We start from the raw sequence: 26,268 nt of genomic DNA, 5'->3' as shown, positions 1-26,268 counted from the left end.
AGAAAACAAGAAATAAATTCTTATTTGCCTCTGTTTCAATTATCCAATGCAAAAATGATTAACTTTAAAAACTAGAAGACATTCCTAAAGGCAAGAATAAGCAGTATGAAGAGACAAGGCAAGTGTCAGAACCAGACTCAGATATCATAGATGTTGGAGTTATAAAGAATATAAGATAATCATGATTAACATGTTAAGGACTCCAGTAGAAAATGGAGAAAGCATGTATGTGTGAGTAATGTTAAGCAGAAAGAAATTCTTAAGAAAAATCTAAAGGATATTCTAGAGACTGGCATTGTGACACAGCAGGATAAGCTTCAGCCTGCAGTGCCAGCATCTAATATGGGTGCTAATCCAAGTCCCAGCTGTCCTACTTCCAATCCAGTTCCCTGCTAATGTGTTTGGGAAAGAAGAGAGGAAGGGCCAAGTGCTTGGGCCCCTGCACCCAAGTGGGAGACCTGGAAGAAGCTCCTGGCTCCTGGCTTCAGCCTGGCCCAGCCCTGGCTATTATGACCATTTGGGTAGTGAAGCAGCAGATGAAAGACCTCTCTGTCTCTCTCTCCCTAATTTTGCCTTTCAAATAAATAAAACGAATGTTTTTTTTAAAAAAATGATATGCTAAACACACACTATCAGCAAGGAAGAATGCCTTTTGTGGGTTGATATATAGAAAATGTACACAACTGAACAAAGGATCAATGAAGTAGAATATAGGTCAGTAGGAACATCCTTCACTAAAATATGAAGACAAGAATGAAAGAAAAAGAAAAACCAAGACATCTAGAACTGTGGTATAATTTTGAAAAGTGTAATAGATGTATAATTGGAATATCATGAGGAGAAGGAAAAGCAAAAGAAATATTTGAAGTAATAAGGGCTGAGAATGTAACAAAAATTTTTTTAATTTTATTTAATAAATATAAACTTCCAAAGTACAACTTTTGGATTATAGCACTTTTTTCCCCCATCACCTCCCTCCCACCCGCAACCAACCTATCTCCCACTCCCTCTCCATCCCATTCACATCAAGATTCATTTTAAATTATCTTTATATACAGATCAATTTAGTATATACTAAATAAAGATTTCAATAGTTTGCACCCACACAGAAACTCAAAGTATAAAGTACTATTTGAGTACTAGTTGTACCATTAATTCACGTAGTGCGACACATTAAGGACAGAGATCCTACATGGGAAGTAAGTGCACAGTGACTTCTGTTGTTGATTTAACAATTGACACTCTTGTTTATGGCGTCAGTACTAACCCTAGGCTCTTGTCATGAGCTGCCAAGGCTATGGAAGCCTCTTGAGTTCGCCAACTTCAATCTTATTTAGACAAGGCCATAGTCAAAGTGGAAATTCTCTCCTCCCTTCAGAGAAAGGTACCTCCTTCTTTGATGGCCTGTTCTTTCCATTGGGGCTTCACTCACAGAGATCCTTCATTCAGGTCTTTTTTTTTTTTTTTTTTTTTTTTTTTTTTTTTTCCACAGTGTCTTGGCTTTCCATGCCTGAAATACTCTCATGGGCTTTTAGCCAGATCCGAATGCCTTAAGGGCTGATTCTGAGACCAGAGTGCTGTTTAGGATATCTGCCATTCTATGAGTCTGCTATATATCCTGCTTCCCATGTTGGATTGTTCTCTCCTTTTTTAATTCTATCAGTTTAGTATTAGCAGATACTAGTTTTGTTTATGTGATCTCTTTGACTGTTAATCCTATCATTATGATCAATTATGAAGTGAAACCGATCACTTTGACTAGTGAGATGACATTGGCACATGCCACCTTGATGTGATTGAATTGGAATGCCCTGGCATGTTTCTAGGTCTACCATTAGGGGTAAGTCTGAGTGAGCATGTGCCAAACTGTACCTCTTTTCCTTGTCTTATTCCCACTCTTATATTTAACAAGGATCACTTTTCAGTTAAATTTAAACATCTAAGAATAATTGTGTGTTAAAGAGTTCAACCAATGGTATGAATGTAACAAAATTAATGACAGACTTCAAAAGATAGATTGAGAACCTCAGAAAATATCAAGCAAAATAAATACACATATAAGTAAACCATGCACATCATATACAAACTGTAGAAAATCAAACATGAAGGGAACATCTTGAAAGAAATCAGAGGAAGGAAAGAAAAAAAAACTGTACCTATGCATGTACAGAAAACAAATTATAAAAAACTTCTCATCACTGTCCAAGAAAGAAGAGAGTATTGTAAAATAATTTGAAATTATAAAACCAGTGACTTAGAATTCTATATCCAGTGAAATTATCCTTTGAAAATGAAGGACAGATAAGGACTTTTTTATTCAAACAAAAATTAAGGTTATTCATTGCTCGAAGATCTGTTCTCTGAGAAATGACAAAAGAAGTTCTCTAGAGAAAAGGAAAATTATAAAGATTAAAACTTACTTACATAAAGAACCAAAAATAACCAGAAAAGGAAAAAAAGAAGATAAAATAAATTCTTTTATTTTTTTCTATTCTTTAGCTATGTGAAATATGAATTGTAGCAATGTATGGGGTGAAGATAGAATATGGATAAAGTTAAATGAATAACATCAGGGGTGGGGAAAGATTTGGGAACAGTCTTTTAAAATGTACCTGAACTACAAAGAGTCAGTATAGTAATATTTGAACTTAGGCTTCAATTAGTTAAAAATATAAATTGCAAACTCTAGGACAACCACTGAAAGTCTTTTTTTAAGAGTTTATGTATTTGAGAGGTAAAGTTACAGAAAAAAGGAGAGACAAAGTTTCATTCCCCAAATGGCCACAAAGGCCAGAGTTAAGCCAATCCTAAGCCAGAAGCCACAAGCTTCTTCTGGGTCTCCCATGTGGGTGCAGGTGCCCAAGCACTAAAGCCATCTTCCACTGCTTTCCCAGGCCATAAGTAGAGAGCTGGATTGGAAGAGGAGTGGCTGGGACGTGAACTGGTGCCCATCTTGGATGCTGGTACCACAGGAGGAGGCTTAGCCTACTAAGCCACAGTGCTGGCCCCTGAAATTCTTTTCTAAAAAGAGGTATAGTCAGTATGTTAAGAGAGAAAGTTAACTGGATTAAATTACATTAATTGATTAAATTAAATCTTCACACTAATTGAGATGAGGCAGAATAGGGGGACAAAGAATAGAGGCAATGAGTAGAAGCAGGTACAAACGTGGACATTCATCTATCATGTCAATAATCACTTTAAAGGATGATGTAAATGCAACAATGAAAAGACATTATCAGAGTGGGTAAAAAACAGAACTCATAAATACAAATAAGCAGGGATGGACATTTGACATGGTAGTTAAGACCCTGCTTAGGGGCTACACTTTGGCACAGTGAGTAAAGTGGCCACCTGCAATGCCAGCATCCCAAATGGACACAGGTTTGTGTCCCAACTCCTCCTCCTCAACTTCTTATCCAGCTCCCTGGTAATTGCCTGGAAAAAATCAGTGAAAGATGGCCCAACTGTTTGGGCGCCTGTCTTCATGTGAGAGACCCAGATGAAGCGCCTGGCTCCTGGCTTTGGCCTGGCTCAGTCCTGGCTTTTGAGGCCATTTGGAGTGTGAACCAGTGGATGGAAGATCTCAATGCCTCTCCCTCTCTCTTTGTAGCATTGACTTTCAAAAAATAAATCAATCTTAAAAAAAAAAAAAGAAAAAAGATCCAGGTTGGGAAAACCCCATCCCATATCAAAAGAATTCAAGTTCAAGTTCCTGGTTTGAATCTCAGTCTACTCTGCTTCCTATTCATCCTGCTGCTAGTAGGCACCCTGGAAGGCAACAGGTATTGGCTCAAATGTTTATGTCCCTGCCACCCACATTGGGAGTTCTGAGCTCCTAGCTTCAGCCTTCTTCAAGCTTTGGATGTTACATGCATTTGTGGAAAGAACCGGTAAATGGAAGATCTCTTTCTCTGTTTTTCAAATAAAATTATAACAAATAATTAACAAATGAAAAAAAGACCCAGCTATTTGTTGTCAAAATGATAAAAAACAAAACCAGACTATAGTTTGTCTTTAAGAAACACATATAAATATAAATAATCAGTTTATTAAATATAATATATATTTAAAAAGTAAAGGGGTAGAGAAAAATATTTCATGGTATCACTACCCAAAAGGAAGCTGCAATACCTGTATTAATTTCAGAAAAAAGCATTAATTATTTAGCAGTCACTTCAAGACATAATCCTAAACGTGTGCCCATAACAATTGAGAGTCAAAATGCATGAAACCAAAGCTGAAAGGACTAGGCAAATCCACTATTACAGTTGGATACTTCTATACTACTTTTTAAATAATGGTCAATCAAGCAGGCAGAGAATCAGTAAGTGTGTCGTTGACCCAAACAGTGCTATCAGTCAACCTAAGCTAATTGACATTTACAGAATATTCCATTAAACCATTGCAGAATATACTTTTCTCCAGTTTAAATGGACCATTCACCAAGATAGAGCACATTCTGGGCCATACAATATACTTAACAAATTTTTTAAAAATAGAAATCATGTAAAGTATGTTCTAAGACCAAGAAGGAATTAAACTAGACAAAATATTAAAAAGTTGGGCAATCCCTATATATTTGAAAATCAAAGAGCATCCTTTTGAGTAACACATAGGTCAAATAAGAGGTCTCAAGAAATTTTAGAATATTTTAAGCAAAATGACAAAATGCCATTTATCAGAATTTTGGGGACTTTGCAAAAGCAGTGCTTAAAGGGAAATGGATAGGGGGCCGGTGCTGTGGCTCACTTGGTTAATCCTCCACCTGCGGTGACGGCATCCCATATGGGCGCCAGGTTCTAGGCCTGGTTGCTCCTCTTCCAGTTCAGCTCTCTGCTATGGCCCGGGAGGGCAATGGAGGATGGCCCAAGTGCTTGGGCCCCTACACCCTCATAGGAGACCAGGAGGAAGCACCTGGCTCCTGACTTCGGATCGGCATAGCTCTGGCCGTAGCGGCCATTTGGGGGGTGAACCAACAGAAAGAAGACCTTTCTCTCTCTCTCTCTCTCTCATTGTCTATCTGTCAAGTAAATTTAAAAAAAAAAAAAAGGGAAATGGATAGTCTTAAATACATGTATTAGAAAAGAAGAAAGAATGAAAATCAGTAGCATAAAGTTCTACCTTGGGAAACTAGATAGATAAGAGCAATTTAAGCTCAGTATAAGTGAAAGGAAAGAAATTACAAAAGTTTGAGCCAAAACCAATGAAACTGAAAGCAGTAAGAAAATTTTAAAAAAAGCTTATTATTTGAAAATATCAATAAAATGATAAAATTCTATCAAGGCTATGGGAAAAGATAGAAGACATAAATTATCAATATAAGAAATGAAAGATGAATCTTCACTACAAGTCCTAGGGCATTAAAAGAATAATAAGTGAATATTGTGAAAAACTCTTTTCCCACAAATTTGATAAATGAAATGGACCAATAATTCCTTTAAAGACAAAGTATCCAAACTCACATGAGGAGAAATGTATTTGAATAGGTCAAGAAAATTAAAAATTGAATCAATAATTTCCACATTATTAGTAACTTTCCTCTTGGCCGGTGCGCTGCGGCTACCGCACCGCGCTGATCCGAAGCCAGGAGCCAGGTGCTTCTCCTGGTCTCCCATGCGGGTGCAGTGCCCAAGGACTTGGGCCATCCTCCACTGCACTACTGGGCCATAGCAGAGGGCTGGCCTGGAAGAGTGGCAACCGGGACAGAATCTGGCACCCCGACCGGGAATAGAACCAGATGTGCCGGTGCCACAAGTCTGAGGATTAGCCTATTGAGCCGTGGTGCCGGCCGAGTGCCTCAGTTTGAATCCTGGCTCTGCTCACAGTTCTTGCTGTTAAATATGCTCTAAGGCTGCAATTGATGGCTCAACTTATTGGGTCCCTGCAATCCATGTGGAAGACCTAGACTGGGTTCTTTATTCCTGGCTTCAATCTGACCCAGCCCTAGTTGTTGCAGGCATTTGGGAAGTGAGCCAGCAGATGGGAAAATTCTCTCTGTACATTTCAAACAGAATGAAAAGAAAACTACAAAAAAAATTTTTTGTGAACACACACAAAAATCCTCAAAACATTAGTAAGTTGAATCCAGCAACATATAAAAAAGACAGTATTCTAGAACTAAAAGATACTTCTTTTGAAAATTCAAAACCATTGCAATATTTAAAAATTAGACAATTTAATTCACCATAATTACAGACCAAAGAAGTGAAACCACGTGATAATATTGCAGATGATAAAAAAGCACTAGATAAAATCAATATCTAAGGTAAAAACTTCCAGATAACTAAAACAGAAAAAAACTTCATTATCTTGATAAGGAGTATCTACAGAAGAAATGTCTATAGCTAGCATGTGTAATTAAGAAAAACTGAATCCTTTCTTCCCAAGACTTGAAATAAGGCCAAGATGCCCATTGTAATCGCTGTTGTTCAGAATTATACTGGAAGTGTTAGCCAATGCAAAATGACAAGAATAATGAAATGCCTTAAAATTGGGGAAGAAGGGGCTGGCACTGTGATGGCAGCGGGTTAAGGCCCTGCCTGAAGCACCAGCATCCCATACGGGCACTGGCTAGTGACCTGGCTGCTCCACTTCCGATCTAGCTCTCTGCTATGGCCTGGGAAGGCAGTACAAGATGGCCCAAGTCCTTGAGCCCCTGCACCAGCATGGAAGACCTGGAAGAAGCTCCAGGCTCCTGGCTTTAGATTGGCACAGCTCCGGCTGTTGCTGCCAGTTGGGGAGTGACCCATTGGATGGAAGACCTCTCTCTCTCTCTCTGTCTCTCTCTCTCTGTATAACTCTGACTTTCAAATAAATAAATTTTTAAAAAATTAGGGAAGAAGAAAGGAATAAAGGGAGGGAGGGAGACAAACTATTCAAAGATGACATTATTCTCTACATATAAAATCTCAAGACATCTACGAAAAGAAAAATATTCCTAAAACTTGTGTGTTTAGCAAAGTTGATTTATGTAACTCAACATTCAAAACTAATTTATATCACTAAACACTTTTAAAGTATCATTTATGATAACTCCAATTAAAATATAGTTTGTGTAAATCTAACAATATATGCAAGAGCTACATGCTGAAACTATTTATAGAATTCAGAAACCCAAGTAAATGAAGAGATACTGCAGAATCATTCATTGAAAGATTCAGTATTGGAGTTAGAAGATGGAGGTGACGTTGTACAAGACAATAAGTTTATTTTCACATCTTAAAATAAGAATAATACCTGTGCTACTTAACTTCATTTGTAAGGATCTCATAAGCCTTATAATAACTTCACAAATGCTGATTATTTTATATGTTGTAAAGTTCTTGGCAAATATGTCTTTGCTGTTATTACATGTATAAAATAAACAATCATTTTGCGATCATCTGTGTCAGTCAAAGCAGCTTCAACTCTAAAAATTGCTATTATTTCCATTCAAATTGTTATAAATGCAGAATGAGAAATAAGGATTTTATATCCTCATGAAATTGAGTATTGCTGTAGTTTTAGAAACTTAAATTTTCATTTACAAAATGTGCTTTTATGGTAAACTGTGAGTACATGACTAGATAATACAGTACAAATTAAAATTCTGAAAACTGGGGGTAAGCATTTCACCTAGTCATTAAGACACCAGTTAAAATGTTTGCATCTCACATCTGAGTACATAGCTTCAGTGCCTGGCTCAAACTCCTGATCTAGTTCCCTGCCAATGCTGACCCTGGGAGACGATGGTGATGGTTTTGATGGCTCAAGTAATTGGATTCTCCTACCCACATGGGAGACTTGAGCTGAATTCCTGGCTGTTGGCCTTGGCTGCAGGTTGGCCCAGCTCTGGCTGTTGTCATATTTTGGTGAGGGAGCAAGTGTGTGGGAGCGCTCTCACTCACTCACTCTCCCTCTGAAATAAAAATGAAATACTTTAAAAATTAAAATTCTGAAATACTCTCAAGAAGAATAATAAGCAATATACTTCTTAAGGTTAATTCAAACTATGAAGGAATTAAGTTTCTGTTAAAACTGTAGTTGTTTCTTTCTGGCAGTAGATGCCAGTAGAGTTCTTTTTCAATAAAAATCAAATTGAGCATTTCCATAGCAACAGCTTCCTGGTCACATAACCATTTATGGAAACATTTCTCTAAGGACTGAATATTATACTTTCTGTAAGGACTTTATAACCAAAGGAAGCAATTTTATTGGAAAAAATGTACAAACTTCAAAGGTAGTGTTTCAAGATTCTCAGCTAATGAAGTGTTTTTATTTTTTTTTTTGCTACAGTAATTATGTTTTAAAATTTATGCATTGTTTTGAAAAAATTAATCCTAGTGTTCTAACTAGGAATCAGGAATTTCCATACTTAGCTCAAGCAGCATTGAACATAAATAAGTCTGACCAGCCATGTGTTTAAAATGAATATGGTCAGGCTGAAGTGTTAGGATTAATTTATATATTTGGCAAGAGAATACCATGAGTGTAGTATTTTGGGGAGGCTAATGTGTCAGAGAGGAATGAAGAGGGTGATGAAAGGCAAGGAAGTAAGATGTTATTTTAGGAACCCTATTTGCACTAAATGAAAATAGATCTCAAAGAATGAGTAAAATTTCATAACACTATAAATAAAAAGGAGAAGCTCAGTGATATTGCTTGTATTCTGTTCTCTGCACATAAGCAATTTGGTGGTTGTTGGATTACTTACAAATATGTTCCTATCACAAATGAATTACCACATATTCATGTATTTTATAATCCTAGTTATACCTTTAAATTATTAAAATGAACATTAACATTTACCAAGTATGTAATACAGGAATTGCATTTATGAATTCAAGTAACTCACTTTCTTTTCATAAACAGTAAATTTTAACATAAAATTGTAAGATTAGTAGAAACAGAGGAGAAAGCAGTTTACTCTCTAGGAATAGGTAATATTTGTAGTGAGCCTTGAAAATGAAGATAATTTTCATTATAAAGGCAAGTCAAATGAATTCAGGAATTTTACCCATTTCTTTGCATATACAGTAAATCCTGGTCCGTGGTTGTGTTTTAAAGACTGTGGATGTCAGTGTCTGTTTTGTGTAAGGCATTGCCAATTGCTGATAAATTGTCCTGTAATACAGGCAATATTTATATGTAAAGCTTCATATTTAAGAAGTGTAGTCTTATAGATAATGTTTCCTATTTGTTTAAATTAATATTGATTTTCTTGAAGAATACACTGAGATGATATATGGCAAAATTCAGTGTTTCATTTGTAAACTTGTATGTGTCTGTCTAGAAATTCTTCTAATTTGATTACATTATTATTCCTATTGTATTTATTGATTAGTTGGCAGGAAATCTAAAATAAGATTTTTGTTTTAGAACTTTTAAAGATCTTTATTTTCTCTTTTCCTTTTTTCTGTTATTTGGAGCTTTCAAAAATAGCACACAAATTTCTCATCCTTTAATTAATGTCAAAAGTCAGGTACTCTAAATCTTTATTAAATGTCAAAAATTACTTTTCTTCCTGCAAATTAAAGATGGCAAGTTTTATTTACCTTTTATAAAAGGATATATTTCTGAGTGAGACCAGTAAATCAGAGGATCAAATAAGCAGTAGTCTTTCAAATTAACATTTTAAAATTAACTTGTCTTAGTCAACTAGAAGGAACTTTTTTCTCTCTCTGTTGAAATTTCTTGCTATGGCTGATATATGATTATAATTTGTAATTACCTTATATAACTTCAAATTTTCTACTTTGTACCTCTTTTCAAATTTTAGAGTGTTCTAAAATTCACTCCTAGAAGTTAGAAACATGTTAGTAGATTTTAAGCTCGATAAGCAATACCAACATACTTAGTTTCTGTAGTTTCTATATAAATTAAGGTTAAGTCAATACATTAGCAACATTCATTTCTTTTTAAAATGCTTTTCAGATTTTTCTTAATTATAACATATGTGTTATACATTTTTGTAAGAATTTTGTCATATCCATTCTATACCAGATTTTTATCGAAAGTTATCCAATTATAAAGACTCATAAAATCTGTATATTAGTGATTTCTTGGAAAAACTAGTCTACCATTTTAACATGTTACATTTGGAAGGTTTAGCCTTCAGTTGTTTGCAGGGTTATACTAATGTTTCTTTTTAAAAAATTTTCAGTCTACTCTATATTTATTCTCCTCAAAACCTATACTTAATATTAAAACACTCAAACATAGAGCCTTTAGCAAATATTGCAATTTTTAAAAATCCCCATCTCTAGTTGAGATGAAAAGGTTTGGCTAAGAAAAGCTCAGTAATGTGCTGTTTTATATTAACAGGAAACAGAACAGCAGTAGTGGTTTGAATACCCTGCAAACAGGAAGTTTGACACATGCATAGCTCTTAGCTTCTGTGTAAGAAGTTGTTGGACTCCTTCTGAAAGTATTTTCAGTTAATTTAAGAAAAGTGTAAATGTACATGAATGGCAGCTTATAGAGAACTACCGTGTAACCAGTATACAGGTACAACTACTGCTCTTCAGAAATTGGAAGGATTTGCTAGCCGTTTATTTCATAGACACTCTAAAGGTACTGCACATGATCAGAAAACAGCCCTGGAAAATGACAGCCTTCATTTCTCTGAACATACTGCCTTATGGGACAGATCAAGTAAGTTTTTTGTCTTCTAAATGATACATTATAACTAGCAGCTAAAATACTAATTGGAGTTTTAGAATCAAACATAAAGAACTGGTTTTGTTTGTCTTTTATAATTTGCACAAGGGCATTTTGCAAGATGAAGTTGAAAGCATTTCACTAAAACTTGATTGTAAGTTGAGCAGAATCATTGTTCATTGTTTCGTTTTATGTATGGTTATTTAAGTTGAATATCAGTTAGAAAATCTTCTATAAAACCCTCACATCCTTTCTAGTGTATGTTATTGTTTTTGATTTTTTATTGTATTTTAAAATTAAAAACCTAGAGTTTAGATACAATGACTTGTTTACTTTTTCAAATTGCTTATATTTATAAGATTTAAACTTTAAAAGAGGCAAGAAGTCTCATGAATTGCAGTTAAATTTCTATTGTGGTTCCTGTCTTATTTTTAAATGTATGTGTGAAAGTCATTTCAGTTTTTAGTAGGATTTCCTAGAGTAAAAGCAAAGTATGATTATTCTATGTAAAAACCTTGTATTTATAACCATGGATATCTAAGCTTTCATAATTGTATTTTATGTTACTTGTAAATATGGCTAGAAAGGGAAACATTGTTTATGTATGCATTACTTTCTTTCTAGACATATTAAAATATTTGGAATAATTTCTTTGTTAAAATGGTGAGATAGGATCATTTTTGGTGACGTACACTTTAAAAGATAAGTTTCGCATATAAACAAGAGCAGTTTTTCCATCCCACATCTCACCTTGGACCCTCCCCAAAGTATTTTTGTCACTGTGATTACAGGGACAGTAGAATTACCCTTGGCACTGTTGCCATTTGTGGTGTTGGATCACCAAATAGCAGTAAGGCTTGCCACTTCTGTTCATATACTCCAACACAGTTAAGGAAGAAAACTTAGCTGTAAAAACACCAAAGTAAGAACAGTCTACAAAATTTGCTCCTTGGTTTAAACAGCACATTGACCATTCTACAGAAACGTATATGAATTATTTTTTACTACATCATGATTTGTTTTTACATTCTTCAAGCTAAATTTAAGGGAGAAGATAAAAATGAACATACTTGGCGTAATTTTTTTTAACTCAAAAGGTTTTGACTTTTTATAGTTAGTCTTTATAGCAAATTGACAGATAAGGAATCAATCACATTTATTTTCAAGTTAATGAATTATTGAAGGCTGAAATTTTAGTAATACATTACTAAAATTTTGCGAGTATTTTGAAAGCTTGTTGTTTATTCCACTTGCCCTGTTCTGTACAGTTGCAGTTTCCCAAGCCCTCTCAGAAATCATTTCTATGCATTTCAAAGGTCTTTTAATTGAAAGTTAAATAAGGAATGAGGACAAAACTGAATTATATTCCCCAATACCTGTTACTCATGCTTGTATTGTGGTGTTTAGTGAATCTATTACAAATGAATAAATGTCACAAGGGATACCTGGATTGAGTTCCTGGCACCTGGCCTAGTCCTGGCTATGTAGACATTTAGAGAGTGAACCAGCAAATCAGACGTAATCATTCAGCAAATCATTCTTCAAACTACGTCTGTCTGTCTGTCTTTCACTCTCTCTGTCTCTTGGATAAAAAATGTTTTTATAAAAAAATAATGTTATGTTTAAGCTAGACTCTCACCATTTTTTAAATGTATGGGAACTTTGATGTGTTCTGAAATGCATTTTAAAAGTCTCCCAATGGAAAATAATATTATGAACCATGATTTTTTTTTCAAGAAAAACAGACTGAAAAGATGTTGACAGATTCTTTATTTTGAAATCAACAAGTAAGGCAATTAGAGTCATTGTACCAAATAAAATTAGGAACAGTGTAACCCTGTGAATAAAAAACAATGTACATGAAATACTTAAAAAGGTAACTGAATGTTCCTTAATTTTCCTCTGCCCATTTCTTCTTTTCCTGTCTCCAAAATGTAGCTGACACAACTTTATATGCAAGGATGAAAATAATAAGCATGGAGCTCTAGATTTTTATTATGGAATGTGCTAATGTAGTGGAGAGAACACTGATAGAATACAAGTAGAGGAATCTTACTGTTTCAAACTTCAAAGGTTTATTTTTGTGGCTAAAACAGAAATTTTCCTTCTTTTTTTTGTTGTTGACTATATGAAGTATTCATACAAACTACATTCTTCAAACTACGTAAAGCAGATTGCTTGCATAACTTGTTTGACAAGAAAAATGAATATAAACACTGTGAGTATGCTTGCCTCAAAAGTGGTATTTAAAGAGATCAACCAAACATAAAAACTGCATGTAATTTTCTAAAAATTAGGTTAGGCAGATAAGAAAAGTAACAGGCTTTAATCCAAGTTTCTTTCTTCTCCAGTGACATTATTTGTAGGAAGAAATATAGAACAAAGGCCACATAGTGGTTTCCAGGTGTTTCTTCTTTTACTATTAAATTAAGTAACAGGAATTCCTGTTTGATAACCTAAATATGTAACAGCTAATTCCATGCACATATAAGTACATCAAGTGCAAAGGAAAAGTATGGGACAATTCTGTATTTTTGTTCTGCTTCGGAATGAATGAGAATATTGATGTTCATTGAGTTCTCTTTCTAGTAAATTTATTATTGTTAGCTTTTAAATGTTTGAGGTCTGTTGAATTATACAGTGCTAAAGTTGATTGAAGTTTTGCATGGTTTAAATCTTTGACTTTATTTGTGTAATGAATGTTTAACAGCAACATTTTAAAGTGAATACGTCAGTACTATCAAACACTTTACATGTCCTGTTTTCCCTTGAATTGATGGATGGTTTCTCCGGTAGATACAAATCTATATTCAGGAATCTTAGGTTTAAATACTATATTGACTAATGATCAATTTTTAAAATGGATTTCCTCACGTAGAATTAGATAGCTAAACTGATTTTAATAGAACACTTTTTTGGTCTTACCTTTCCAAAGTGTATGGAGTCTTTCAGATGGTTTACTTCCTGTTTGTTAGACCAGCGAATCTGCATGGTTTTAACCGCTAAGCTAGCAGACTTTTATCTTTTTGTTTACTTTTCCCATTTGCCATCATTCAATATTTTCTTTTGTGTTTGTTTATTTTTATTTATTTGAGAGGCAGAGAGAGAGAGAAAGAGAGAGAAATCTTCCATCTGCTTGCAACACTAGGGCTGGGCCAGGGCAAAGCTAAGAAGCTGGAACTGCATCTTGGTCTCCCATGTGGGTAACAGGGACCCAAGTACGTAAACCATCATGTGCTGCCTCTCAGGATGCATTAGTAGGAAGCTGGATCTTAAGCAGAGTACCCAGGACTCAAACTGGCACCCTGACATAGGATGCAGGTGTCCCAAGTGGCAGGCTAACCTGTTGCAACAATTGACTTCTCCTTGCTTTTTTAAAAAAGAGTGATTTTATTTTATTTATTTTTATTTTTATTTTATTTTATTTTAATGGTAAAGAGAGATAGAGTTAGGCAGACAAAGAGATCTGTCAACCACTGGTTCACTCACCAAATGCCCACAGCAACCAGGGCTGGGCCAGACCAAAACTGGGAACCAGGAACTCAATCTGGATCTCCAAAGTGGGTGACAGGGACCCAAATACTTGAAGCATCACTTGTGCCTCCCATGGTGTGCATTAGCAGGAAGCTGGATTAGAAGCAGAACTGGGACTTGAACCCAGGGACTTTGATATAAGATGCAGGTATCTCAAGAAGTAGCTTACACCTGCCCCTATAAGCTTCTTGATAGCAATCAATTTCTATTCATTTGGATAAATATTTTTAAGTAATTACTATAATGTAATCTGTAAAAAAGTTTCTGGAAAAATAATGTAGTTCTTGACCTCAAATACAAGAGTGCCAAGAACAAATTTATTAACATAATATTCAAGGTATAGTGAAGTAGTCACATAAAAATGTATAAATAGGTTACCATGGGAGGTTGGTTTAAGAAAAAATTATTGCTAGAAGATGGGGCTTTCAAGAATACTGGGGAATTAATAGAATTTTGAGACTCAGAGAAGGAGAAAAAGGTTTCCTTTTAAGAAAATAACATATACAAATACAAAGATACTTTAAAAAGTTCATGGAAAATGGGATTACAAAATAAATTTATTTTGGTGCAAAAAGTTTTAAATCTGCAAATTAGGAATCTTCAAAAATGTTATGGAAAATGCATATTATGAAAAAAGTATGTGTGGATTTCAAAATTTTTTGCATTAAAATAAACTTCTCTTTCAATTTATTTTTCCATGAACTTTTTGAAGTTGTATGTGAAAACATGAACAGTTAGAATTTACTTTTAAGATTTAGTAAGATACTCTCTGGAAATGGAGTTTGTGGTCCTGATCTCTGAAAGTTTTCTGTTAGATATTCAGAATTTTGGTGTACATTTTAATAGACAGTAGGGAACCAGTGAAGTTTTTAAAAGTAGAAAGTTATATAATATAACCTTTATTGAAAGTGCCTAGAAAATTTTAACTAGCACAAATGCAGGATAAGTGAGTGTGCTTATTCTGCTACAAGGAAATGTGTATAGCTATTATACATTTTCTGATTGTGGTGGGTACTTAATTAGGTCTTACACTTTTGACACTATGGTGAACATGGCAGGAATGAATGGATAATGGATTCCCTTTGTACCAGTGCTTATTCTAGGTATTTATTCTATCTGACAGTACTTTTTCCTGCTTCAAACAGTGGTGAGATTTTCCTCTAACTTTAAGGCTCCTCTCAGATATTTTCTATGTACCCTAAATCACCATGTCATGCTATTTGTTCTTCATTCTTATTAAATTCTTCATCTTATGTTCTCATATCATCTTATACTTAACTTTATTGTGGTTCCTATTAGAGTATTAAATTGCATTATTATTAGTCCTTATATTATCTATCTCCTTTATTTGATTTTGAATTCCTTGAAGGCATAGAACACACTTAAAGAACTGTTTGACCTTTTGTGTTAAATGAATTGCATCCAGGGTGTATATGTATATCCTTTTGGAGTTAAATTTGTTTCACTATTCAGGTAAGAACATCTACCATATTACAATATTTAAATTCCCTAATAAAAATTTCTGGTGCATCAAGCATACTTTATTTTCTCCCTTACTTTTAGTGATTTTCAAAAATTTTTTCCACTTTTTCATGGGGTACAACAATGCCTTATTACAATTTTTTCATAAATTATAACAATTGCCTATCTGGAAAGTAATTACATACTTATTACCTACCCTGAAGGTGATCTTTTTCTTAAATTTTATATTTTATAATTTATTATTAAAACAATATATTGACATTAAATGAAATTTAGAAATATAGTGACCCATTATACTTCTCTGTTGCAATTGATATTGCCATGGTAAGAACATAAATGTGAAGACAGAAAATGTGTATTTAATAATTACCTCAATCCTTTATAAACTTAAGTCTGGAGAGTTATTTCTACTCCCTTCCAGCTTTATTAAAGTTGCGGGCCGGCGCCGTGGCTCAATAGGCTAATCCTCCACCTTGCGGCGCCGGCACACCGGGTTCTAGTCCCGGTCAGGGCGCCGGATTCTGTCCCGGTTGCCCCTCTTCCAGGCCAGCTCTCTGCTATGGCCAGGGAGTGCAGTGGAGGATGGCCCAGGTGCTTGGGCCCTGCACCCCATGGGAGACCAGGAAAAGCACCTGGATCCTGGCTCCTGCCATCGGATCAGCGCGGTGCGCCGGCTGCAGCGGCGGCCATTGGAGGGTGAACCAACGGCAAAGGAAGACCTTTCTCTCTGTCTCTCTCTCTCACTGTCCACTCTGCCTGTCAAAAATAAAAAAAATAAAATAAAGTTGCAACATGATATTTTGACATGTATACATTGTAGAAGGATTAAATCAACCTAATTAACATATCCATCACCTTACATATTTATCTTTTTTGTGGTAAAAACCTCTTAAGATTTACTCCCTTAGCTGTGTTTCAGTATCAGTAAGTTGTTATTAACTGTAATCACAATGCTAACTGCATAGACCTTCAGAATTTATTCATCCTAACTAATAAGTGTGTATGCTGTATCTAACATCTTCTAACCCACTCTGGTCTACAGCATAATAATTCTATTATCTGTCTCTACAAGTTTGACACTTTTGGATTCCATGAGTGAGATCACGCAAGGTTTGTCTTTCTCTGTGTAACTTATTTCACTCACTATAATGACCTTCAGGTTTGCACGTTGTCCCAGATAAAAGGATTTTGTGCCTTCTTAAAGCTGAACAGTATTCTGATGTGTGTGTGTATGTGTGTGTGTGTGTGTGTGTGTGTCTTTGAAGTTCATGAAAAATGCATTTTATGAAGGAACTATACATTAATTTTAAAATTTTCACACCAAATTAATTTCATTTCCACAGGCTTTTTGAAGTACCCTTGTATGTATATGTGTTTGTGTGTGTGCATAAGCATTTCCTTTACCTGTTCATCCATCCATGTACAACTAGCTTGATTCCATGTATTGGCTATTATGAATAATGCTACAATTTATATGGGAGTACATGTATCAACATAGTGATTTCATTTCCTTTGGATGTATACCCAGAAGTAGGGTTGCTGGGAGGAATGAATATTTTTAATTTTTAAAAACTCATTTGGACAGGACACCGAATTGTTACTTGCATGGCCCTGAATTTTATTTATTGTTTCTCAATGATTATTTTTTAAAGATTTTATTTATTATTTGTTTGAGAGGTAGAGTTACAGACAGTGAGAGGGAGAGACAGAGAGAAAGGTCTTCCCTCCGTTGGTTCACTCCTCAGATGGTCGCAACAGCCAGAGCTGCGCCAATCTGAAGCTAGGATCCAGGTGCCTCCTCCTGGTCTCCCACGCCGGTGCAGGGGCCCAAGTGTCTGGGCCATCTTCTACCGCTCTCCCAGGCCACAGCAGAGAGCTGGATTGGAAGAAGGGCAGCCGGGACTCGAACCGGCACCCATATGGGATGCCAGTGCTGCAGGCAGAGGATTAACCTAGTGCGCCATGGAGCAGGCCCCCTCTAAATGATTATTTATTTATTTGAGAGACAGAAAAACAGAGAGGGAGAGACAAACAGGGAGAGAGTGAGCTACCATCTGCTAGTTTACTCTCTAAGAAACCGAATGGCCCCCAGCTGGGGCTTAGAACTGGAGCAAGGGACTCAATCTAGATCTTCCATGTAGGTGGCAGGAATTCAATCACTTGAGCTGCCATCTTCCAAGGTATGCATCTGCAGGAAGTTGAACTGTCATAAGGATGTCAATGACCCAAACACTTGGGCCATCTTCTGCTGCTTTCTGAGGCACATTAGCAGGAGCTGGATAGGAAGTGGAGCAGCCAGGGCTCAATGTGATGCCTGCATCATAGAAGTCCCACCCACTGTGCCACAACACCCATCCAGGTTACTTGTTTTCTTGCTATTGAGTTGTTTGAATCCTTATTAGATGGATAGTTTGCAAATATTTTCTCCCATTCGCTATATTGTCTCTATACTCTGCTGATGATTTCCCTGGCTGTGAAGAAGCTTTTTAATTTGATGAAATCTCAAATATCCGTTTTTGCTTTTGTTGCTTGTCCTTTGGATATCATATCCAAAAACTCATTGCTTAAGCCAATGTCAAGATGCTTTTCCCCTAGACTTTCTTCTAGTAGTTTTCTAATTTTAGGCCTTATTTATAAATCTTCAATCCATTTTGCATTGATTTTTGTATATGCTATGAGATAAGTGTGTTATTTCTTTCTTTTGCATATAAGTATTGAGTTTTCCCAACATCATTTATTGAAAAGGCTGTCCTTTTCTCATTGTGTGTGATTGGCATTTTTGTTGATTTTGTGGATTTATTTCTGGGCTCTCTAGTCTATTTCATTAGTCTGTATGTCTGTTTTTCTTATAGTACCATGCTGTTTTGACTACTTCAGGTTTGTAGTATGCTTTGAAATCAGCTGCCATAATGCCTCCAGCTTTGTGCTTTTTGCTCAAGATTACTTTGATTCCATGTGAGTTTTAGTATAGAATTTTTTTTATTTCTGTGCAAAGGTCAAAGAAACTACATAAAAATCAATATATTGAATATCCTAGGAGAAATATATAATATCTTAGAAACATATAACTTACCAAAACTGAATCATAAAGAAATAGAAAATCTGAACAGACTAATAACAAGTAAAGAGATTGGGTTAGAAATAAAAAAAAGCTTTCAACAAAGAAGAGCTTAGGACTTCATGGATCCACTGGTAAATTCTAAACATTTAAGGAAAAATTAATGCCATTCCTTCTCAAAGTCTTCCAAAAAAAAATGGAAGAGGAGACAGTGCTTATAAACTCATTTACAAGGCTAGGAGCACCCTGATACTAAAGCCAGACAAGGACACTGAAAGTAAAGAAAATTACAGCACAAAATTCCTCAGGAATATAGATCCAAAAATCCTCAACAAAAAACTGGCAAACCAAACCCAGTAGTGTGGGATCATATGCCGTGATCAAGTATGTTTTTTTTTCCTGGCATGTAAGTTTGGTTCAGCAGGCAAATCAGTAAATATGATATACAACAGAATGAAGGTTAAAAGTTCTATGATTACCTCAATAGATAAAGAAAAAGCATTCAAAATTCGATGCCTTTTCATGATAAAAATCTTAATAAATTTTAATTATATAAATAATGCACCTCAACATAATAAAGGCTATTTATGACAAGCTTCTAACTAACTTTATATTCAGTAGAGAAAAGATAAAGGCTTTTCCAGTAACATCAGGAATAAGATAAGAATGCCCACTTTCCATTTATCTATTCAATATAGTACTTGAAATTCTGGCCAGTAAAGTTAGGCAGGAAAAGTAAAAGGCATCCAAATCAGAAAGAAGAAGTAAAATTTTCCCCATTTGTAGTTGACATGAATATATATTCCTAAAAACTCCACCAGAAAAAACTGTTGAAACTAATAAAAAATGGATTGAGTAAAGTTGCTGGAAGCAAAATTAATATAAAAATCAGTAAAATTATTATATAGTGAGAACAAATTATGTGAAGAAAAGTCAATAATCCCATTCACAATTGCATAAAAATATTTAGGAGTAAATTTAACCAATGAGGTGAAATATTTGGAAATTGAAAACTATAAAACATTAATGAAAAAATTGGAAAAAGAACAAGTAAATAGAAAAAGAGATCCTATGTTCATGGATCACAAAGGTTGATTTTTGTTAAAATGTCCATATTATGAAAAAAATAGATTCAATGCAGTCCCTATCAAAATTCAATTGACATTGTTCACATAAATAGAAAAAAGAATCCACAAATTTGTAGGAAACTATAAAAGACCACAAATAGGCAAAGTTGCCTTGAACAAAAAATTTCCTCATTTGTGAAAATTGTTCAGTTACTACTAGAAAATTGTTCGAGAGAAAAAGAATTTTGAAAATCACTTAAAATCTAGAATGAGGTAATAAGTTAAAATTGAAAAAATGGTAACTTTTCTGAGGGATTCAGCATTACACGCCAAGTCCTAAAACTGTTGCAACTTCTAGCTCTGGGGTCTAGTTATTGCTAATTAATAAGTCTGACCCACTTGGGTTACAAATAGGTCTCATCTTCTATTATTAATTATTCTTTATTTAATTTATTTTAAAGACAAAAAGATAGATACAAATGCAGGCAGAGATCTCTCATCTGCTGGTTCATTCTCCAAATGCCTGCAACAACCAACACTGGGCCAGGCCAAAGCCAGGAGCCAGAAATTCAGTCTGGGTCTCCCACGTAGGTGGCAGGGACCTAGTCACTTAAACTAGCACCTGTTACCTCCCAGAATGCACATTAGAGACTAATCTTTCCAATGGTTAAATGAAGAAATAGGTGAATATTTTGGTCCATATGTAAGTCACTGATTTTCATCTTCAGCAGCTTTTGATTTTGCCACTGCTAAGTAGTTTCATGGTTTAAAATTGGTCCTAATGAATGTAATGTATCCTTGCTCTTGATTTGATGCCACTGATAATTGCAGAGATCTCAGTGATTCTTTATTTTTTAAATTTATTTATTTATTTGAGAGTTACAGAAAAATATAGAGAGAGAATCTTCCATCTACTGGTTCACTCCCCAAATGGAGCCAGGAACTTCTTACTGGTCTCCTACATGGGTGCAGGGGCCCAAGTACTTGGGTATCCTCCACTGCTCTCCCATGCACAATAGCCAGAAGCTGGATCAGAAATGAAGCAGCCGGGACTTGAACAAGTGCCCGGATGGGATGCCGGCACCACAAGTGGTGGCTTTTCCCACTGCACCATAGCACCGGCCACCTCAGTGATTCTTAGTCAGAGGACAGTCATCTTTTACCAATATTATGTTTATTCAAAGATTACATCAGCAAATTTGTTTCTTTTATTTAAACTCATATGCTTTTAATCCTGACTTTCTTTTTTTTTTTTTTTTTAATTTTTTGACAGGCAGAGTGGACAGTGAGAGAGAGACAGAGAGAAAGGTCTTCCTTTTGCCATTGGTTCACCCTCCAATGGCCACTGCAGCCGGCACACTGCGGCCGGTGCACCGCGCTGATCCGATGGCAGGAGCCAGGTGCTTCTAGTCTCCCATGGGGTGCAGGGCCCAAGCACTTGGGCCATCCTCCACTGCACTCCCTGGCCACAGCAGAGAGCTGGCCTGGAAGAGGGGCAACCGGGACAGAATCCGGCGCCCCGACCGGGACTAGAACCCGGTGTGCTGGCGCTGCAAGGCGGAGGATTAGCCTATTAAGCCACGGCGCTGGCCAATCCTGACTTTCTTGCCAGATTGGAAGTATGAGGTGTTTTCAGCCCTTCTTCACTTTGTCAAAATTAGCCTACCTTCCTTAAACAGCTAGTCCAGGGTTAGTAAACCAGTAGTTCATGACCCAAATATAGTTCACAGATTTGTTTTATTTAATCTTCACCATGTTTTTTAAATAATTCAATTTGGATCGGATATTTGGTGTAGCAGTTAAGATGGTACTTGGAAAGCCTGCATGCCATATTGGAGTGCTTAGTTCAAGTCTGGAATCTGCTCCAATACAGCATCCTACTGATGTGCACCCTGGATGGCAGCAGATTATAGCTCAAATATTTGGGACCCTGACACCTATATAAGAGACAGGTTGAGTTTCAACCCCTTGGCTTTGGCATGTCCTATCCCTGGCTTTGGCAGGCCTTTGAGGAGTGAATAGCAAATGGGAGATCTCTCTCTGTATGTGTATTTGTGTCTGTCGGTCTCCCTCTGTCTCTCTGCCTTAAAAAATAAATAAATAAATAAAAATAAAAATAAAAAAATAAAAATAGTAAAATATAATTGAATTTGATAACTTACATAATACAGAAGTATAAAATACTATTATTTTAAATCAACAGTCATATAGATATCTAGATTTTTATATTCTTGAACCATTAGAAAAACTGGTTATAGTGACCTGCTTGGCTCATATGAGAAATAGTGGGCAGCGCTAAGTAACTGTCATTTCCAATCAGGGTGTATAGTGTCTGATTTGCTGTAACACTCACTACTTCTATTGTTTTACCTGCTTGGCCTTTGCCAAGCACTTAGATTTAGCCTTGCAATGTGTCTAATGTTAAGCCTAAATCATCACTCAGATTGTCTGTTTATAAAGCTAGAGTGTGTCTTCCCATTTGTGGTGCATAGATTTGTTGCTAAAATTTATGAAAGAGGTTCTGGTCATTCTGAACCTCAGAAAGGATGGGCTCTATTTTGATATACATTCAGAACTCTTGTTTTATTTTTTATGCAAATGTGTTTTATCTTTTTCCCATTAATTAGTTCTGTTTACCACAGAGCTTTGAGAAGAAACATCCTTTACCAAATCCCATAAGGTTTTGTTAGATCATTTCCCAAAGGTAATAGCTGCCTGCTAGCCTCAAATTTACATAATGAAGTTGTCCACTGAAGGGAGTAGCGAAGATCTGCTCCAAGTAGATTTTCTTTACCTAGGTGATATAGCACTTGATAACTTTTTTAAAATTGAGGTATAATATATATGCCATAAAACTCATTATAAATGTATGGTTCTAGTAATTAATAAATTTATGAAGTTATGCAAGCATTCTCACAGTTCAGTTTTAGATAATTTCCATCACCCAAAATTCATCTCTACTTTCACCTCAATTCAGATAAACACTAATCTGCTGTCTCTTTAGATTTCCTCTTCTAAAAATTTTATAAAAATGAAATTATGTAATATATTGTTTCTGATTTCTTCCACTTGAAATAATATTTTGAAATAATATTCGTGTTGTAGAACTTATCAACCAGCAATTCCTTTTTATTACTGAATTACACTATTTCATGTGGATTTAACACCTTTTGTTTATCCATTCTGCAGTTGATGACCATGAGCACTGTCTCCAGTTTTTGGATATTTGGATAATGGTACTATAAATATTTGAAAGCATGTCCGTGTGGACATATATTTTCATATCTTTTGCATAGATACCTAAGAATAGAATTGCTAGGTCATATTATCAATTTATGTGTGCCATTTAAGAAACTGCCAAAGTGTTTTCCAAAGTGGCTGCACCAGTTTGCATTGCCACCATTCATGTAAGAGGTTTGCAATTTCTGCACATGCTCACCAGTTCTTGATACCAGTCTTTTTGACTGTAGCCATTCTGTGGGTGTGAATTGCTGTTCCTCAGTTGTGTTTTCAGTCTGGTTTTCCCAAATAACTGATGATGATGTAATCCTGTTTGCATTTACTTTGGAGAAGTATATTTTTAAATCTTTTGCCCACTTTCAAAACTGAAATGTTTGTCTTCTTTTTGTCAAGTCTCAAGAATGCTTTATATATTCTGAACCTGTTCTTTCCCAGATATGAAATTCTACATTTTCTGCTAGCTGCAGCTTGTCCTGTCATTTTTAGTGATATCTTTGAAGTGCAAAAGTTTATAATTTTAGTAAAGTCTAATTTATCTCTCTTTTTGGGCGGGGGGTTTACTTTTGGTGCCAATATTGAAGCAATATTTGTCTAGCCCAAAGCAATGGAAAATTTTAATCTGTACTTTCTTCTACAAAACCATTTTTTAAAGATTTATTTATTTATTTGAAAGACAGAATTAGAGAGAGAGAGAGAGATGGAGAGAGAGAAATTTCCATCTGGTAGTTCACTCCCTAAATGACTACAATGCCCAGGGCTGGGCCAGGACTGGATCAAGCTGAAGCCAGGAGCCAGAAGCTTCATCCCGGTCTCCCATGTGGGTGGCAAGGGCCCAAGTACTTGGGCCATCTTTTACTGCTTTTCCAGGCACATTAGCAGGGAACTGGATCTGAGGAGGAGCAGCCAGGACTGAAACTGGCACCCATATGGGATTGCAGCATCACAGGTGGCAGCTTTACCAGCCACACAACAACACCGGCCCCATACAAATCCATTGTTAAGTTTTGTATGTGGTATAAGGTATGGATCAATGTTGTTGTTGTTGTTTTTTAATGTGGATATCCCGCTTCAGTTGTTGCAAACGTTTTCCTTTCTGCATTTGTCAAAAATTAATTGATGGGTAGCAGGTTAAGCTGTCACCTGCAGCATCAGCAGCCCATATGGCAGCTGGTTCAAGTCCCAGCTGTTCCACTTGTGACCCAGCTCTCTGTTAATCACCTGGGAAGATCAGTGGAAGATGGCCCAAGAGTTTGGGTCCCTGCACCCATGTGGAAGACCTGGAAGAAGTTCCTGGTTTCAGCCTGGCCCAGCCCTGACCACTGTGACCATTTGAGGATTGAACCAGAGGATAGAGGATCTCTCTCTCTCTCTCTCTCTTTCTGTCTTTTAACTCTGCCTTTCAAATAAAAAAAAAATCTTTTAAAAAAATTAATTGACCACAAATATATGGATCTATTTCTGAATTCTTGATTTTTCCCAGTGCCACACTGTGTTGATTCTATAACCTAAGGTTTGAAATCAAGTAATATAAAAATTGTTTTGGCTATTCTGGGTCCTTTGAATTTCCATTTCATCTCAAGTTATCTTACATGATTGGCATAAAGTTGTTTCTAGTACTCCCTTATAATCCTTTAAATTTCTCTAATATCAATGGTGATATTGTTCTTTGATTCCTGATTTTGTTAATTAGTGTATTCTTTGTTTTTATTCAGTCTAGCTAAATTTTTACCAATGACACTTTTGGTTTCATTTATTTTTTTCTATTGTCTTTCTGTTTTCTATTTCATTGAATTGTTCTATGATCTCTCCTTTTTGTTTTTTTTGTTTGTTTTTGGAGGGTGTTTAATTTTTCTTTTTAAAATAATTTATGTAGTATGTATGTAAGTATGTACATTCATATTTGAAAGACAGAAAGACAGGGAAAGAGAAAGAGATCTTCCATCTGCTGGTTCACCCTCCAAAGAGTGGCAGTAGCTAAAGATGGGCCGAGCCAAAGCCAAGACTGTAGAACTCCATCTGAGTCTCCAATGTGGGTGGCAGGGACCCAAGTACTTCAGCCATCTTCCACTGGTTTCCCAACACAGCAGGTGGGTGTTGGATTGGAAGAAGAGCATCTGGGTCTTGAACTGACACTCAGATATGGGATGCTGGCATTACAAGTGGCAGCCTAACATGTTATGCCACAACACCAGCCCCTGTTTTGGGATTTTTATTTTGTTTTGTTGTTCTTCTTTTTTAGTTTCTTAATGTGAAAGCTTAAATTATTGATTTAAGTCCTTTTTTTTTCTTTTAAATCTTAGTTAGTAAAGCTATGAATTTCCCTTTAAGCTCTGCTTTGTCTACATCCTATAAAAGTTGATAGGATTTCCATTCAGTTTCAAATATTTTCTAATTTCTCATGAGATCTTTGTTTAGCAACCAAATATTTGGAGTTTTCCAAAGTTTATTTCTGTTGTTGATTCCTAATTTAATTCATATTTTGATTTAATAATCCTTTAAAATTGAGAAGTGTTATATTGCTCATCCTCTGATTAATGTAGACTTCCACATACATTTTATGGGAATACGTATTCTGTTGGTATTAGGCACTATTTTTATATATGTGAAGTTTTTTTTTGTTTTATTCAAGTTTTGAGTATTGCTGCTGATTTCCTGTCAAGTTTTTCCATGAGTTATTGAGAGAGGATATTGAAATCTCTGACTGCAATCAAACTCTGCATAATGATGTTTTAGTTAGTGATAAACAACATACATTATGGTGTTCCAATAAGATAATGAAACAAAAATTCTTATAACCCAGTGACATCTTAGTCATCATAACATTGTAGTACAATACATTATGTGTATGTGGTGATGCTTCTGTTAAAAAAAAAAGCCTACTGTGTTGCCAATTGAATAAAGGGATAACACAGTTATGCACAGTACATAATACTTGATAATCAGAATCTATGTTACCGGCTTGTGTGTTAATTCTTTATTTTATAATTTTTAGATTATACCTTTATTTATTAAAAAAGCTTACTGTAAAATAGTATGCCATATTACACTAGCAACAGCCTCATTCATCTCATACTGTTTCTTGATTGCATCATTTTCTCATATGCTTGATTTAATCTTTTGCTTGGTTTATCATGGCTCCTAAGCATTACAAGATCCGTTGCTAGTATTACCAGTAAAAGGCTACATCAAATGATTGACTTGGAAATTAAATTCAAGGTGTTTAAGACTGCAAAGGTGGAAAATTAG

The 26,268-nt window shown here is 35.5% G+C and overlaps 1 protein-coding gene across 5 annotated transcripts in view; it reads left to right on the top strand.

Moving 5' to 3' along the window:
- Nucleotides 1-26,268, top strand: part of PRKACB (protein kinase cAMP-activated catalytic subunit beta) — a 223,868-nt gene that overhangs the window by 133,979 nt on the left and 63,621 nt on the right. The window contains exon 1 of one of the 5 annotated variants that reach the window (XM_002715892.5): nucleotides 10,311-10,635. The exons of the other annotated variants lie outside the window; for them this stretch is intronic. Coding sequence (XP_002715938.1) covers nucleotides 10,449-10,635 — 187 coding nt within the window. The 5' untranslated portion in view covers nucleotides 10,311-10,448. Of the gene's footprint in view, nucleotides 1-10,310; nucleotides 10,636-26,268 lie in introns of those variants that run through there. 5 annotated transcript variants of the gene reach the window in all.

The sequence above is a fragment of the Oryctolagus cuniculus genome, chromosome 7 (genome assembly GCF_964237555.1).
Source record: "Oryctolagus cuniculus chromosome 7, mOryCun1.1, whole genome shotgun sequence".
Classification (NCBI taxonomy): domain Eukaryota; kingdom Metazoa; phylum Chordata; class Mammalia; order Lagomorpha; family Leporidae; genus Oryctolagus; species Oryctolagus cuniculus.
Note: the sequence above shows the minus strand (reverse complement) of the source record. Positions and strands in the feature narration are given on the sequence as shown.